Source organism: Euleptes europaea, chromosome 4 (genome assembly GCF_029931775.1).
Source record: "Euleptes europaea isolate rEulEur1 chromosome 4, rEulEur1.hap1, whole genome shotgun sequence".
Taxonomy (NCBI): domain Eukaryota; kingdom Metazoa; phylum Chordata; class Lepidosauria; order Squamata; family Sphaerodactylidae; genus Euleptes; species Euleptes europaea.
The window spans coordinates 26,911,598-26,926,362 of record NC_079315.1 but is presented as its reverse complement, the minus strand read 5'-3'; the positions used below and the strand labels follow the sequence as shown (position 1 = coordinate 26,926,362).

The 14,765-nt window shown below is 48.2% G+C and overlaps 1 protein-coding gene across 1 annotated transcript in view; it reads right to left on the bottom strand.

Annotated features, from left to right (window-relative positions):
• Positions 1-9,253, bottom strand: part of GRIN3A (glutamate ionotropic receptor NMDA type subunit 3A) — a 163,443-nt gene extending 154,190 nt beyond the window's left edge. The window contains exon 1 of the mRNA XM_056848278.1: positions 8,504-9,253. Coding sequence (XP_056704256.1) covers positions 8,504-9,253 — 750 coding nt within the window. The remainder of the gene's footprint in view (positions 1-8,503) is intronic.
• Between the last annotated feature and the right edge of the window lie 5,512 nt (positions 9,254-14,765).

The window sequence follows — 14,765 nt, the reverse complement described above, 5'->3', positions numbered from 1 at the left end:
TATATCGCCTGGAGATCAGCTGTAAAAGTGGGAAATCTCCAGCCACCACCTGGAATTTGGCAACCCTAGTTAGTGAACCATGTAGAAATAGTTCATCTATCAGAAACTGATGTTAAAGCTCTTACTCTCTGCCACAATAACCCTTCCACACTTTTGTAAATCTCAGCTTCTACCTAGGAAAATGGGGGAATATGACGAAATGGTAACGTTGACAGAACTGCAACATTCTAGGAATATTTGATATATGGATGTGAGCTGGTGGCCATTGTTTTATGACTTGTAGATGGAATTAACTATTTTATGTGTATTTATTTCTGAGGTGTGTCATAAAAATAGTATGTTGTAGTTGAAAATACATGCAGTTATAGGTAATTTTTGGGTCATAACAAAACAAAATAAAAACATTCTGTTTCGGGTACTGCCACTGGCAGGAGGTCTTTGTGGCGGAACCTGAGGAGGGTGGGGTTTGGGTAGGGGAGGGATTTCAATGCCATAGAGTCCAATTACCAACGCAGCCACTTTCTCCAGGTAAACTGATCTCTATTGGCTAGAGATCAGTTGTAATAGCAGGAGATCTCCAGCATGGTTTAGTGGTTAAGAGCGGTGGTTTGGAGCAGTGGACTTTGATCTGGAGAACCGGGTTTGATTCCCCCCTTCTCCACATGAGCGGCGGAGGCTAATCTGGTGAACTGGATTTGTTTCCCCACTCCTACACATGAAGCCAGCTGGGTGACCTTGGGCTAGTCACAGTTCGCTCCGAACTCTCTCAGCCCCACCTACCTCACAGGGTGTCTGTTGTGGGGAGGGGAAAGGAAGGTGATTTTAAGCTGGTTTGATTCTTCCTTAAGTGGTAGAGAAAGTTGGCATATAAAAACCAACTCTTCTTCTTCTAGTACCAGGAGGTTGGAAACCTTAAGAAGGTCCCAGGGTTGAGCCCATTCAGCCTCCATCTCCACTCTGCCCCACATGCTCTACAGTGCCAGAAGAACCATTTCCCAGCACCGTTCTAGGATACATTTCATTTCTCTGCCATCCATCCCCATGCAAGTAGAGAGCAGCTATACATTGCCAGCCAGCCCAGCCCTAGTGATTATATTCCAAGATAGTTTTCGCTGCTGTCACTTTCAAGCTACCTTATGAAGTTTTTGTCACGAGCGGCCAGCCTCCAAGGAAGAAAGGTCCGCTTCCTAGATGTCAGCTCTGATCAATACTCTGTCAGAATGCTGGTGAGCAGGCTATAGCTGCAATGTGACAACACCACCCTCCATCTCTTGCCTCCAGACCAACTAATACATTCAGATTCCATATTGGAAAGATGGTAGCTACAGGGCTGCAGGAAGCATCTCAGGGCTTCCTCTTGCAGCAAATCGGGTCAGTTTCTCCCATATGGGCCATCTTCAGGCTTACTGAGATATTCATAGTTTCAGGTGCAGGTGTGCAATGATGCATTTGATACCTAGAGCAATGCACATAGTGGGAAAAAACAACCTGTATGTTACCTGAAATTATTAATATCTCAGTAAGCCTGAAGCTCAAGATTCGAGTCCAGTAACACCTTAAAGACCAACAAGACCTCCAGGGTGTAAGTTTTTGAAAGTCAAAGCTCGCTTTGTTAGGCCCCTTTTTGAGATATTCATTTTTGTTCCTGAAAGCTCATTGCCCAAAGGGGTAGGGACTGTCGCTGAGAAGACCAGGGCCTTTCCTGTAATAGCACCAAGGTTACAATGGAGCTTCTGAAAGAGGAGACAGCACACTGTTAAAAAAAACCTCACCTGTTTCTGTAGGCATTTTGACGGTTCTACTACTGAAACAGGCCAGTTGGAAGCTGTCATTTTTTGCTAATTTGCTGCTCTGAATGGCTTGAACAGTAGAGGACCATGTTCTGATCCAGTTAAGGGCTGTTTGTCCACAGATGCAAACCTCTGTGTACATATCCCTAGCTAGATGGAGAACAATATGCAAACTGGCCATCTGCGATTCCCTATTCCAGTCCCATCAGCAAGGGCTGTGCATATCCAGCTTTGTTTATAAAACTGAAACCCCACTGATTGGCTGTTTGGGAGGGCAAGTGCTGTCTAGATTCATCCACTTACTCTTCCTTGCCAAATAATGGATCTTCATGTTTTCAGTGTTTTTTTTTTTTGTTTTTTTTAAGGCTGCATGTATACACATAGGGTGGCTCACCATGGGCTTAGTTTGATCAGAAGTGAAGAGTTTTAAATAAGGTCATGTTATAGGGTGGGGGAGTCTCATGGGAGTTCCTGTTGAATCAGAGAAGCAGTCTAGGAATGCTGATGGTTTGAGTAGAGAAAAAGCCAAAATGTTTCTCTACAATCCTTTCAACAAACAACTAAATACCCAACTGTGATTGAGCTTCTCACTGGCAACCACACCATCGGAATAACTATGAACTGGACTTGAGCTTATAAAAAGAATGAAATGTTATGCAATAACGTTTCTGTATGTAATGATGCATTTGATACCTAGAGCAATGCACATATTGGGGGGAAAAACCCCTGTATGTTACTTTGCACTGAAGATGTCCATGTTATTTCTTTCAAGAGGCCAGCAAAATTGTAACCCAAAGTTTTTAACTTCCTAAGGTTGCCCTTTGTTTTGTTTTTTAAAAATATATCAGGACTCCATATATTTCCCTGTTGTTTACCCCAAGTAAATTAAATAAATATTGCCAGGAAGGTAACTGTATTGAACAGTGTCATTCCCAAGAAGGAGAATAAAATGCCAGATAAAGGGTATGATCCTGAAAAGTGAGGTGCTTTAATCTCCTGTGGAGTTCAACAGAAGCATTAAGCTGCCTTAAGTCTTTGGGGGAAGGTAGGAGAGAAATAGTTAAATAAACAAATGACACATTGTGATGGTCACCCCAACATGCTTCCCCAATGGTGGCCACCACACAAGGGAATCCAGGTTGCCCCTCCGCTAGAAGATTGGAAGCCTCACCCTCCAGCTTTCCTGGAGAAGAGAAAGAGATGCCTCTTGCTCCCTCTCCATGAATCAACTGGCCCAGGGACAGTGGTAAGTGGGGTACACTTTCCAGAAGGCCCGGGCAAGAGCCACCTAAGTGGACATGGTGAGTGAGAAACAAATATGGAGTCAATGGGGGTCTGCTGAGAAGGAGGCAGAGCATGAATGGGTATGGTTAGTTGAAGTGAATGAGAGCAGTTCAGAGCAGTTGGCAAGGAGGCGCCGAAGAGAGATGTGGCTAAGGGGTTTGAGAGAGAGCCCCATGGAGCATGGCATCAGGAGAGCAAGAGAAGGAAGCAGCTGAGAGCGAGGGACAACTCACAAGGAAGTGTATGAGAATGACTTGACCATGGTCATTTATGCATGGGAGTTTTGCCTGAGGTTCATTGCTGGCTGGACCCACACTTTCTGTTGGGAATCTCTGCATCAGCACCCTCCAAGTTCAAATCAAGTCCCGCCCCCTAAATGCTGCTTTGTAATTGAAATGCTCACTGTGAGAGAATATCCCCCCCCAAAAAAAACAATTGCCGAATAAAAAAAGCATTTTAAGAACAAAACAAAAAACAAAAAAACAGAGCAAAATATTGTCGAAGGCTTTCACGGTCAGAGTTCATTGGTTCTTGTAGGTTATCTGGGCTGTGTAACCGTGGTCTGTGTTACTACTCTGTGTTTCTACTCTGAAGATGCCTGCCACAGCTGCTGGCGAAATGTCAGGAAAGAAAATTCCAAGACCACGGTTACACAGCCCGGATAACCTACAAGAACCAAAAAACAGAGCAATCTGAAAGAAAGGGGGAGAAATCCAAGCCTCGTTTTTAAAAGCCTTTCTTTCACTCAGAAAGAGCTCCAAGGAAGTATTTGAATCGCCATCTCTTTACACGCTACTTTGTGATTGGCTGTGAGAGAAGCCAATTTTTTGTGGCCTGGTTTTGCCATCTGCACGGAGATTTCAGCGGGGTTGAGCTCAGGTTAGAGGGAAAAGGAAGATTAATGGAGGAATGGGAAGACCCAGACATTGGGAAGGCTGGCAGTGAAGTCATTTCGAATGGATGGAGAACTCGTGCAGAGCTCCAAGGAACATCCGAGTCAGACCGGGGCCGAATGTGAGTCCAAGTGCCCATGCATAAATGACCCATATCTTACCCCAGAGATGAGCAGCAAGGCAAGGACTGTGTCTGTATCTGATGAAGCCAGGGTAGACAGTACCGAGCTCCAAGAATCACTGTTGACTTGACTGTGTAAAGTAGACCCTTTTGTTATATATCTGTTGTTGCTTTCTTCTTGGTACTGACCTGGCTCAGCAGGCTGACTTACGTCTTTAGATTATCTCTTTGTGCTGGCAAGTCCCCCCCCCCCCCCAGGTGCCCATTTCTGTACTTTTTTTTAACAAGCAACCTGATTGCCTTGGCCCAGATTAGCCACAGAAAAGGTCCACTGGAGACCAGCTCCATCGTTTTGGTTCATAAGGTTCTAAATATACAGTTTTAGCTTCTTGTTGCCTGGGTGTATAGGGTGCCAACTCTTGCTCTGGATGGCACATGGAGGACAAAGGGAGGAAAGTCTACACAGAATTGTGAGAGAGCAAGCCAAATGCTGGTCTCATGAAAGGTACACCATGAACAACTTCAGTGCAAAGTAACATACAGTTTCCTCCCTCCCAATGTGCACATTATTGTAGGTGTCAAATATATCATTACATGCAGAAATATTACTGCAGAACATTTCATTCTTTTAATAAGCTCTAGTCCAGTACATAGTGTGGTTGACAGTGGGAAGCTCAATTCACAGTCGGGTAGTTAGTTGTTTGCCAAAAGGACTGTACATATGGTTCAGTTGAACCAGAGCCACCAAAGAAATACCTACATAATGAATGTTGTAGTTGGCTTGAATCTCAAATCCACAAGGCGGTGTAGTGGTTAAGAGCAGTGATTTGGAGCAGTGGATTCTGATCTGGAGAACCGGGTTTTATTCCCCACTCCGTCACATGAGCGACGGAGGCTAATCTGGTGAACTGGATTTGTTTCCTCACTCCTCCATATGAAGCCAGATGGGTGACCTTGGGCTAGTCACAATTCTCTTACAGCTTTCTCAGCCCCATCTACCTCACAGGGTGTCTGTTGTGAGGAGGGGAAGGGAAGGTTTGATTCTCCTGTAAGCCGGTTTGATTCTCCCTTAAGTGACAGAGAAAGTCGGCATATAAAAACCAGATTTTCTTCTTCTTCTTCAAATGAAATAAAAAAAGTGACTGGTGTCACAGCTGAATGTTTACGTGATTTGGAATCCCATTAGCAACCACACTGCTGTGATATTGTATGCACCACACCTTAGAGTACATCTGCACATTACAAAGAAGGAAATGTGAGATAATTTTTCTGCATGTAATGATGCATGATGGCAAGGCACAAAAATTGCATCATTTGGTTCAGGCAACCAACTGCCTTCTTTAAAAAAAAACCTCAGGATGGTTATATCTATTAAATCCTATTTTAGCCTCCCCCCAAGAACCTGAGGGCAGCACGTGTAATTCCCCCCTCCCCATAAAAATACTGAGAGGTAGAGGTCAGACTGAGAAAGAGGGACAAGGCCACTCAATGAACCTCAGGGCTGAGTGGTGGATTGAGCATGTTTATCTCCAGTTCTAGTCCCACACTCTAATGGCTGCAACATAGTTACTTCCAGTCTTCTATTGGTTACTGTCTGGGATGGATGCCAAATATGATCAGTATTGTACCCCACTCATTTTGTTCAGGGGATGCCTGAAAACTGAACCCTGTAACAAACTGCTACACCTTGGGTGCTATTGGTTGGTCATGCTAGAGGATCTCTTTCTCTCACACATACACACATGCATCATTTCTACTAAATATGGCTGAGAAGATTCCACAGATGCATTATACTGTTCATCATCTGGAACTGAAGACCAGAAAGTGTCCCAAGAACTGTCAGCTGAAGAGCACTCAAGATGCCCTCTGACCAAATAAGGATTGTTTTCCATCTGGAAGTCTTTTGAAAAGCAAGCTTAAGCTAGATCCCACCGTACACAAGCAAACAGTGGGAACAAAGAAGTATTTACAAATAACTGCAGATCAGATGGTTTTTCTAGATAAATAATCCAAATTCTACAAAGTCAACCACTCATCCATCCTACAAAGTAAGTAATTTCCCCACCCTGAGTTAGCCAAACAGCCTGGTCAGGGGTTTCCCCACTCATTCAAGGAAATCTCCCATTTTGCTCTACTGGCAGGACTACTCAATACCAGGTCACTCTGTTTGTGCCCCTCCCTGAGCTCAGCTTCTCTACTATATATTTATTGTTAGTGATAGATTGACAGGAGTCATAGCATGCCTGCATGATTAAGGACTCACTAAGCTGAATGCAGCCCACTGGTCATGTACCAACAAACTCCATGTCCCATCTCTCTTTTGCCTGGGATTACAAGTATTGGGTATGTGGCAGGCTATCATGTACTACAGATAGGCTGTTTGGTTTGGTGGGTCACAAGCCACCAATCGTAAAACAAACAAACAAAAAATTCACCCACAAGAACAATTTTTCTTCTCGCTTCCATATGGCTCTATGCCTATGAATCTGATAAACTGAAAACAAGTTAAGATGGATGTGAGTACTTCAAATAAAGAGGCAACAACCAGTGCTATGAACAGAAGCTTGTTGTCTTCTCTTTTCATCTCTTTACCAACCCCCCAACCCCACATACAAAGTACAACCCAGAGATAAATTACTTGCAAACGTATCCTATGCGTGTCTACTCAGAAATGTCCCACTGAGTACAGCGGAGTTTACTCTTCACTAAATGTGCATAGAACTACAGCCGTAGTCCTTGTGTGCCTCAGTTCTCCATGGGGAAAATAATAGCTTTTTCAGACTTAAAAAGCCTTTTTGGATTATAAGAATAAGACCACCTGTGAACTGAACCAAAAGGGATTTTTTTTTTAAAAAGGTAGAACTATAGAAAATGTCTGCTCTCATCAGTTCCCTGGGGCAAAGATATATGGGTCAGATCTCTAATCTCTGGCTTGTTGGCCCACAAACCAGCAAACAAACACAAAAACATCAGAAGAATGCCTTGTTAAAGGATACCCCAAAGTTCTAAATAACAGTGCAATCCTAAAAGGTGTTGCAGCCTTCTAAGCTCATTGACTTCAGTAGACTTACAGTGCATTCCTAAGGAGAGTTACTTTCATTTCAATCGGATTAGAATGGAGTAACCCTCCTTAGGAATGCATTGTTGGAAGAATGTAACTCCATTTAGGATTGGCCTGTAAGACAAGTGTGATCATTGCTGTAAAAGTTATAAAATACTAGTAGAAATAATAGTGCATCCACACATATGGACATTTCAGTCTTGCCCACATGTGATGTATCTCTCTGTGTTTTTCTGTGTCTGTACATGTGGAGAGACACACTCAGAGTTGATTGTGTGAGCTACAACCAGTCGGATTTTCCTTTATCCGTGCATTAAATGTTTGCTAGATAAAAGGAACAGAAGATGTTCAGATATTTTAAGGGGGATCCAGTTTGAGTTGTTTAAAAGTTTCACGAGTTTCAGAAACGACACAAGCGTCCCCATCAGGCATAAATGTTCAGACCAAAGTTAAAACAAAACGGATCCATCTATCAATCAGGTCTTGTTTGGGTTAGGCAGATTCACAAAATTTAAAGTCCATTTAGCCTAGAGTCAAAGCCTGTCCTCTGGTTCCCTGGAACCAGTCCGGGAACCACCGTCACTCGACGACTTGGCCAACTGGAGCTAATCTCGTTAGCGGATAGGAAACAGCGGAGGAAGAAAATCTAATGTGGCAAATGCGAATGCGCAAGTGAGCGCTTTTTCACCGTGACGGGCTGCAAAGAGAAAACTTAAGGGCGAAAACGCATGGGAGGTTTTGACTTGGATTTGCCGCTCCCTAAACGCACATTTTCCCCACCCAAATTCTTAAAACTCAAAAATAAGCCCCCATGCAGAGTTTTGAGAAATCAGATGGGGGAAACGTGCATCTGGAGAGTGGAAAATCCAAGGAAAAGGCTCCCATGCGTTTTTGTTGAAAGGGGGAAATGCTGGAGTCGTCTCCGCCTGGCTTCCGACCGCAAAAAGCCTGCGGTTGGGCGGTGCGCTGTCCGTGGTGCTGATTTCTCCGAAGTGAGCGCAAACGGAACCAGGCTCGCTGGAGCTCTTCAGTCTCCTCTGGAAGCCCCCCGTTCCCCCCCCCCCCGCCTTCATGGAAACTCTTACATATTGATAGAGGCTGACAGGTTTCCTCCCCCACTCCCGTCACCACTTCCCTGGGGCAAAGATATATGGGTCAGATCTCTAATCTCTGGCTTGTTGGCCCCACCACAGAACTGACTCCTAAATGCAAGCAGGCAAACACAAAAAACACCAGAAGAGTGCCTTGTTAAAGGCGACCCCAAAGTTGCTTTCTAAGTCTCGGTGCAATCCTAAGAGGAACCTTCTGCATGCCCCTGGCGTGCTCCGACCGGGCCCAGCGCCGCCCTCCTTACCTCGCTCTTCCTGGGGAACTCGTTGAGCACGATGCTGATGACCGGGATGTGCAGAGCGGTGGCCAGGAAGTCCATCTCCAGCATCTCGCTCCTGCTCTGCGGGAAAGCGAGGATGGCGGAGACCCCCTGGACCACGACGGTGTGGCAGATGCTCTGCAAGAAGGAGATGGGGTCGTTGCTCCAGGAGGCGCTGGGGGAAGAGAAGGGGAAGAGGGGGAGGTCGCCCAGTCCGGCCTCGATGGCCATCACGACCTCCAGGGACAGGTTGTAGGGCAGGAGCCCCTTGACGCGGTTGAGGTTCTGCACCGCCGCCAGGAGCGCCTCCCTGGGCATCAAGGGCGGGAGATCCCGGTCCCGACTGGCGTTGCCGACGAGGTTCCCGCCGTCCAAGTGCGCCCTGCTCCTGAGGCCGGTCCCGATCCTCCACCTCCCCTGCCATCCGGAGCCTTTCCAGCCCGTCGTCCCTGGGGTCTGCAGGACCGCTTCAGGGGCGCCTTCAGCAGCAGGGATCCCGGCGGGCGGGACGTCAGTGCGCGCCCCCCAGCCTCCCGCCCCGGCCGGGGAGGCGGTGGCCGCCCAGGGCTGCAGGTGCGCCGCCCCGATCCTGACCGTGTGCCCGATCCGCTTGAGGATCTGGCAGGGCTGCGGGTGGCAGGAGGAGCCGGGCACCCCGGCCAGCACCAGGGCGCAGGGGGGCAGCAGCAAGAGGCAGACCCTGCTGAGGAGCCACCACACGCTCGGCCTCCACATCACGGGAGAGCCAGGGGCCCGGCGCGCTTCGGAGAAGCCCCCTTCTCCCCCGCCGGCTGGCCACATCAGCCTCCTCCGCCGAGGCTAGGCGCTCCTCGCCCGTCCCTTCTCCCGCTGCCGCCAGCCATACAAGTGGAAGGGCTCCCCGCTAGCTCCGTTCGCCTGGGGGGCTCCGGGAGCCGGCATCGGTCAGGGCACTGACGGGGGGCAGCCGCCTCGCCTAGGCGAAGCCTCCGCAGCCCCTCCTCGAGAGAACACATGAAGAACACATGAAGCTGCCTTACGCTGAACCAGACCCTTGGTCCATCGAAGTCGGTATTGTCTACTCAGACCGGCAGCAGCTCTCCAGGGTCCCAGGTAGAGGTCTTTCACATCACCTACTCGCCTAGTCCCTTTAACTGGAGATGCCGGGGATTGAACCTGGGACCTTCTGCATGCCAAGCAGGTGCTCTACCACTGAGCCACACCGGCAGTGCTCTCCAGGGTCTCAGGTAGAGGTCTTTCCCATCACCTGGCTGCCTAGTCTGTTGAACTGGAGATGACGGGGATTGAACCTGGGACCTTCTGCATGCCAAGCAGGTGCTCCACCGCTAAGCCCCCTCTTCATGGCTCTCCAGGGTCACAGGGAGAGGTCTTTCCCATCCCCTAGTTGCCTAGTCCCTTGAACTGGAGATGCCGGGAATTGAACCTGGGACCTTCTGCATGCCAAGCAGACGCTCTACCGCTGAGCCACACGGCAGTGGCTCTCCAGGGTCTCAGGTAGAGGTCTTTCCTGCTTGCCTAGTCCCTTTCGCTGGAGATGCCGGGGACTGAACCTGGGACCTTCTGCGCGCCAAGCAGACGCTCTACCGCTGAGCCACACGGCAGTGGCTCTCCAGGGTCTCAGGTAGAGGTCTTTCCTGCTTGCCTAGTCCCTTTCGCTGGAGATGCCGGGGACTGAACCTGGGACCAGCTGCACGCCAAGCAGAGGCTCCGCCGCTAAGCCGCGGCCCCTCCCCGGGAGCCCTCGCCGTCGGCCCTCGCAGCTCCCCCGACGTGCCATTCAGCCGCAGGACGGTCGCCCCAGCCCGCCGGCTCGGTTCTGCGGGGAGGGGCCGAGGGGGGATCCGGCGGGGCGACCCTCCGCCGGCGGGTCCGCCTCTCCAGCCTCCGGGTCCGCCTCGTCGCCCTCCGCCGGCCACTTCCCCCTGCTTCGCGGGCTCTCCCCGTCCCCGGCGCCTCTCCTCCCCGCTTGGGAGGCTCTCGGCGAAGAAGAGCCTCCAAGTTGCCTGGGCTGAGCGCTGCGGCCGTCCGAAGTGGCTCCCGTCGGTCGCTTGGCTGCGCTACACTCCCGCCGACCGACTGCCAAAGGCGGCTTCGGAGCCGGGAGAGCTGGCCGCGCGGGGTGCTGGGAGTTGTAGTCCCCCGGCCACCGGCGCCTTCGGGGACGCGTGGGGAACTGCCGGGGTTCCCATTTGCAATCCGGACCGTACTGCAGAAAGACCTCTGCTCCCCCCCCCCCGCCCGTCGCACCGCCAAAGGCCATTTATGCATGGGATGTTTTGCCTTGGCTTTGCCGCTCTCTAGATGTTCATTTTCCCCCATCCCAATTCTCAAAACTCTGCATGGCGGCTTATTGTTGAGTTCTTTCCTTTCCTTTTATCCCTTAGAAGCTCCTTGATCAATTGATCTTGAGCAGCATATATCTAGTGTTGGAGGGATATAAGGATTGAAACAAATCTTGCCAATGACAATGTAGCCTTGGGGTCCCTATCGCTTAGTAAAAAAGGCATTATGTCAGTCACAGAGGCATTGGATTTGTATATTAAAAGGGGGGAAATATAGTGCGATCGAAGTTCCTCGTAAAAGCGGCATTCCAAAAGGGCATGGGCTAATGAGTCAATAGAGCCGGAAGAGCAAGGGCAGATCCTGTCTGAGTATGGTATATTCAGAATTCTGCCCTGCATTACCATAGAAGGGTTAGCATTCAATCTAGCCAAGCAAAAAGCTCTACAGAGACGAGGAGTTGTTAGATAATATGTATAGGCAGGCAGACCACGTGGAGGGGGTATTCCGAAGAACTATTGTTGACTTCTGAGAATTGGGATGGGGGAAAATGTGCATCTAGAGAGCGGCAAACCCAAGGCAAAACCTCCTATGCATAAATTGCCGAAGTCTTCCCGGAGAGAAGATGGATCTGCACAGGGGCTGCACAGATTTGCGGTGCAATCCGATGCACAGCTGTGGCTCAGTGGTAGAGCCTCTGCTTGGCATGCAGATGGTCCCAGGTTCAATCCCCTGCCTCTCCAGTTAAAGAGGCTAGGCAAGTAGGTGATGCGAAAGACCTCTGCCTGAGACCCTGGAGAGCCATGGAGAGGGGACATGACTCAGTGGAAGAGCATCTGCTTGGCATGCAGAAGGTCCCAGGTTCAATCCCCGGCATCTCCAGGATCTACTGGGATCAGGCAGAAAGTGATGTGAAGGACCTCTAGCTGAGAGCTCCTGCCAATCAAAACAGACAACACTGATATTGACAGACAAATGGTCTGACTCAGTAGACCCCAGAATCATGTATTCAGAATAGGCAGAAATGCAATAGGTGAAGCTTTCAAAACACCCCCCCAAATGCAGATGTAGTGCTGTGGTAGGGAACTAACACATCAATTTGTTGCATGCTCTTCCTTTATTAAAGGCACAAGATTCTTGTCCAGGCACAAAAAATGACCCTTCTACCTCCAGCAACTTAAGAGGGAAGCAAGATCTTTGGATTATTGGATAAGTGAGAACTCGTAAGGGTGAACGAGCCATCTCAAATGTCCCACCACCTCAACAGAACTATCCCATGACCCTTCAAACACAAAATGTTTGCATGATGTCCATTCACTTATTCAGCTGGTGAGTCATTATGTGGTGAGGAGTCGAGTGAGGCACACATGTGTGAACTGACCCACTGACACCATGGTCAAATGGCTAGGCAATCTGGACTGCTTCATGGGTGACATGTTGCATTTCAGACTATCAGCCTCTTTTGTTAAAGCTAAATATTCACTCCACCACAGGAGGAGAACTTGAACCCTCAGCCACAGGGCTGCTTTATATGTAAGAGAAAAATAACAGCATCAGTTATGCAGCAAAAGACAGTGCTCGTTCTAAGAAGGGGCTTGAGCCACACTTTCTGAGATCTGTTGGTAGAGGTTGCTTCATATATTAGATTTTGTTCTTGGAAACAGGTCCCTGAGCACAAAATATGTAGGCGCAATGATGCCACATATCAACGAAGGGCACAGATTTACACCATAGCCTTTGCCAGCAAATACATGCCTGATCCTTTCTTGGCAACATTTATGCACCTTACTTTGTAGACATAGGGCCATCATTCTTAAATTATATGATAGAAGTGCAATTGGTACTCAGCATTCATATAAAAGTGTAATAACTCAGAAATACTGCATTTGTTTTCTATGGTGAGGGTTCTAGTGTCCACTAAGTTAAAAGATCTTCAACACATGGGGTAGAACACATGAAGCTGCCTTATACTGAATCAGACCTTTGGTCCATCAAGGGTCTCCAGGGTCTCAGTAGAGGTCTTTCACATCACCTACTTGCCTGGTCTCTTTAACTAGAGATGCTGGAGATCAGACCTGGGACCTTCTGCATGCCAAGCAGATGCTCTACCACTGAGCCACAGCCCCTAAGTTGCCTTAGACTGAGTCAGATCTTCAAGGTCAGTCTTGTCTATTTTCACTGACTGAAAGTTTCCCAGGTTCCCGGTCACAGCTCTTTCATATTACTGACTACCTGGGCCTTTTAACTGGAGATGGCAGGGATTGAACTTGGGATCTTCTGCAGGCCAAGCAAATGCTCTGCCACTGAGCCATAGCCCTTCCCTGGAACAGTATCTGCTTGGAGAGCCACTTCCAATTAGAATAATAGCAACAAACAAACACTGGAGTAAAGTAAACTCAGTAAGAGTTGTCAGTTTCCATGCCTTAAACTCTAACATATGAAGAGGGACTGGAAACAGCAAGAGGGACCCAAAAATTGGCTCCAGAACACCACATGAACAAAGACCAACAGCTTCTGTGTAGGAAAGAGATGACTGGCTGAGCTCGAAAGAAGAGCACAAGAAGTTCTACAAGTCCAAGGAGGCTTTGGAGTTGGATTGCTTGGATTTCAGTCCTCCATGCCAGATTGCAGACCCCTTTCAAAGCGGCAGAGGGTTTCGAAAACAGATTGCGACCAAGCGTGGGGAGGTTATTGTTCAAAGGGTGACAAAAGGAACACTAAAACCACAGCCCCGTTTGCTTAAGAGTCAAGTTGTTCTTTGGATCCTGGACAATACAGTTTTCTTGTCACCCAGTTTTGTTTTCGAGGGAATTGCCTCTACAGGCCTAAAAATTGACGCTGCTCAAGATGCAAATGCTTGCTCAACACACACACAGTTAGATACTCATCTAGCCAGTCAACGACACCATTAAGTTATTATGGTAATCCAAAGGACAAACAGCTTTGGCTTCATTGGATTCTAGTTTATCCCTTTACGATGGGACCAGCACTCAAGATCTGCAAAGGCTACACAATCAGGCGGAAAGGGGATGGCATCATTTAATTTAAGATGACCTAAACTCAGCATTTTTAACCCTTTTAACTGTTTTAAAATGTTCATATTGATTGTATTTTAATGTATTTAACCCTGATGTTAACAGCCCTGAGCCTGGCTTGCCAAGAGAGGGTGGGATAGAAATAAAAGATCATCATGATGATGATTCACAGAACCATGGAGTTGGAAGGGGCAATACAGGCCATCGAGTCCAACCCCCTGCTTAATGCAGAATCAGCCTAGAGCATCCCTGACAAGTGCTTGTCCAGCCTCTGCTTAAAGACTGCCAGTAAGGGGGAGCTCACCACCTCCCTAGGTAGCTGATTCCACTGTCGAACAACTCCTGCTGTAATTCCCCCCCCCCTAATATCCAGCCGGTACCTCTCCACCTGCAATTTAAACCCATTATTGCAACTCCTATCCTCTGCTGCCAACAGGAACAGCTCCCTGCCCTCGTCCAAGTGACAGCCCTTCAAATACTTAAAGAGAGCAATCATGTAGCACCTGTGCCATGGCGCATGTTGATGGTTCCCCCGATGCTCATTAGCTTCTTCCCCAAAGTAGAACCAATCCTGGCTTTCCTCACTGGGGAAGCAGGGACTTGTGAAGAGACGTCACCTTTATGTCAGCAGCGAGCTCCACTCAGAAACAGCTACCTCCATCATAGGAAAATACTTGGCTTTTAACCTCTCCGCATTTTGTGACTCGTCCCATTAACTCATAGCAGCCATTTTTATGACTGGCTCTGCCCTCCTCGATGGCTATTTTGTGGTGGCACCCACTTCCTTTTCACAACATTCCCAAAATACCCAAAGGCTCAACCAGATTGGGGACCTCTACTCTGTATGCCTTATGATAATGCTTTTTTGTTTTTTTTTTGCAGGTTGCTGCCATCACAGGAATTGGGATATTGGCATATAGATGAAGAGGCAA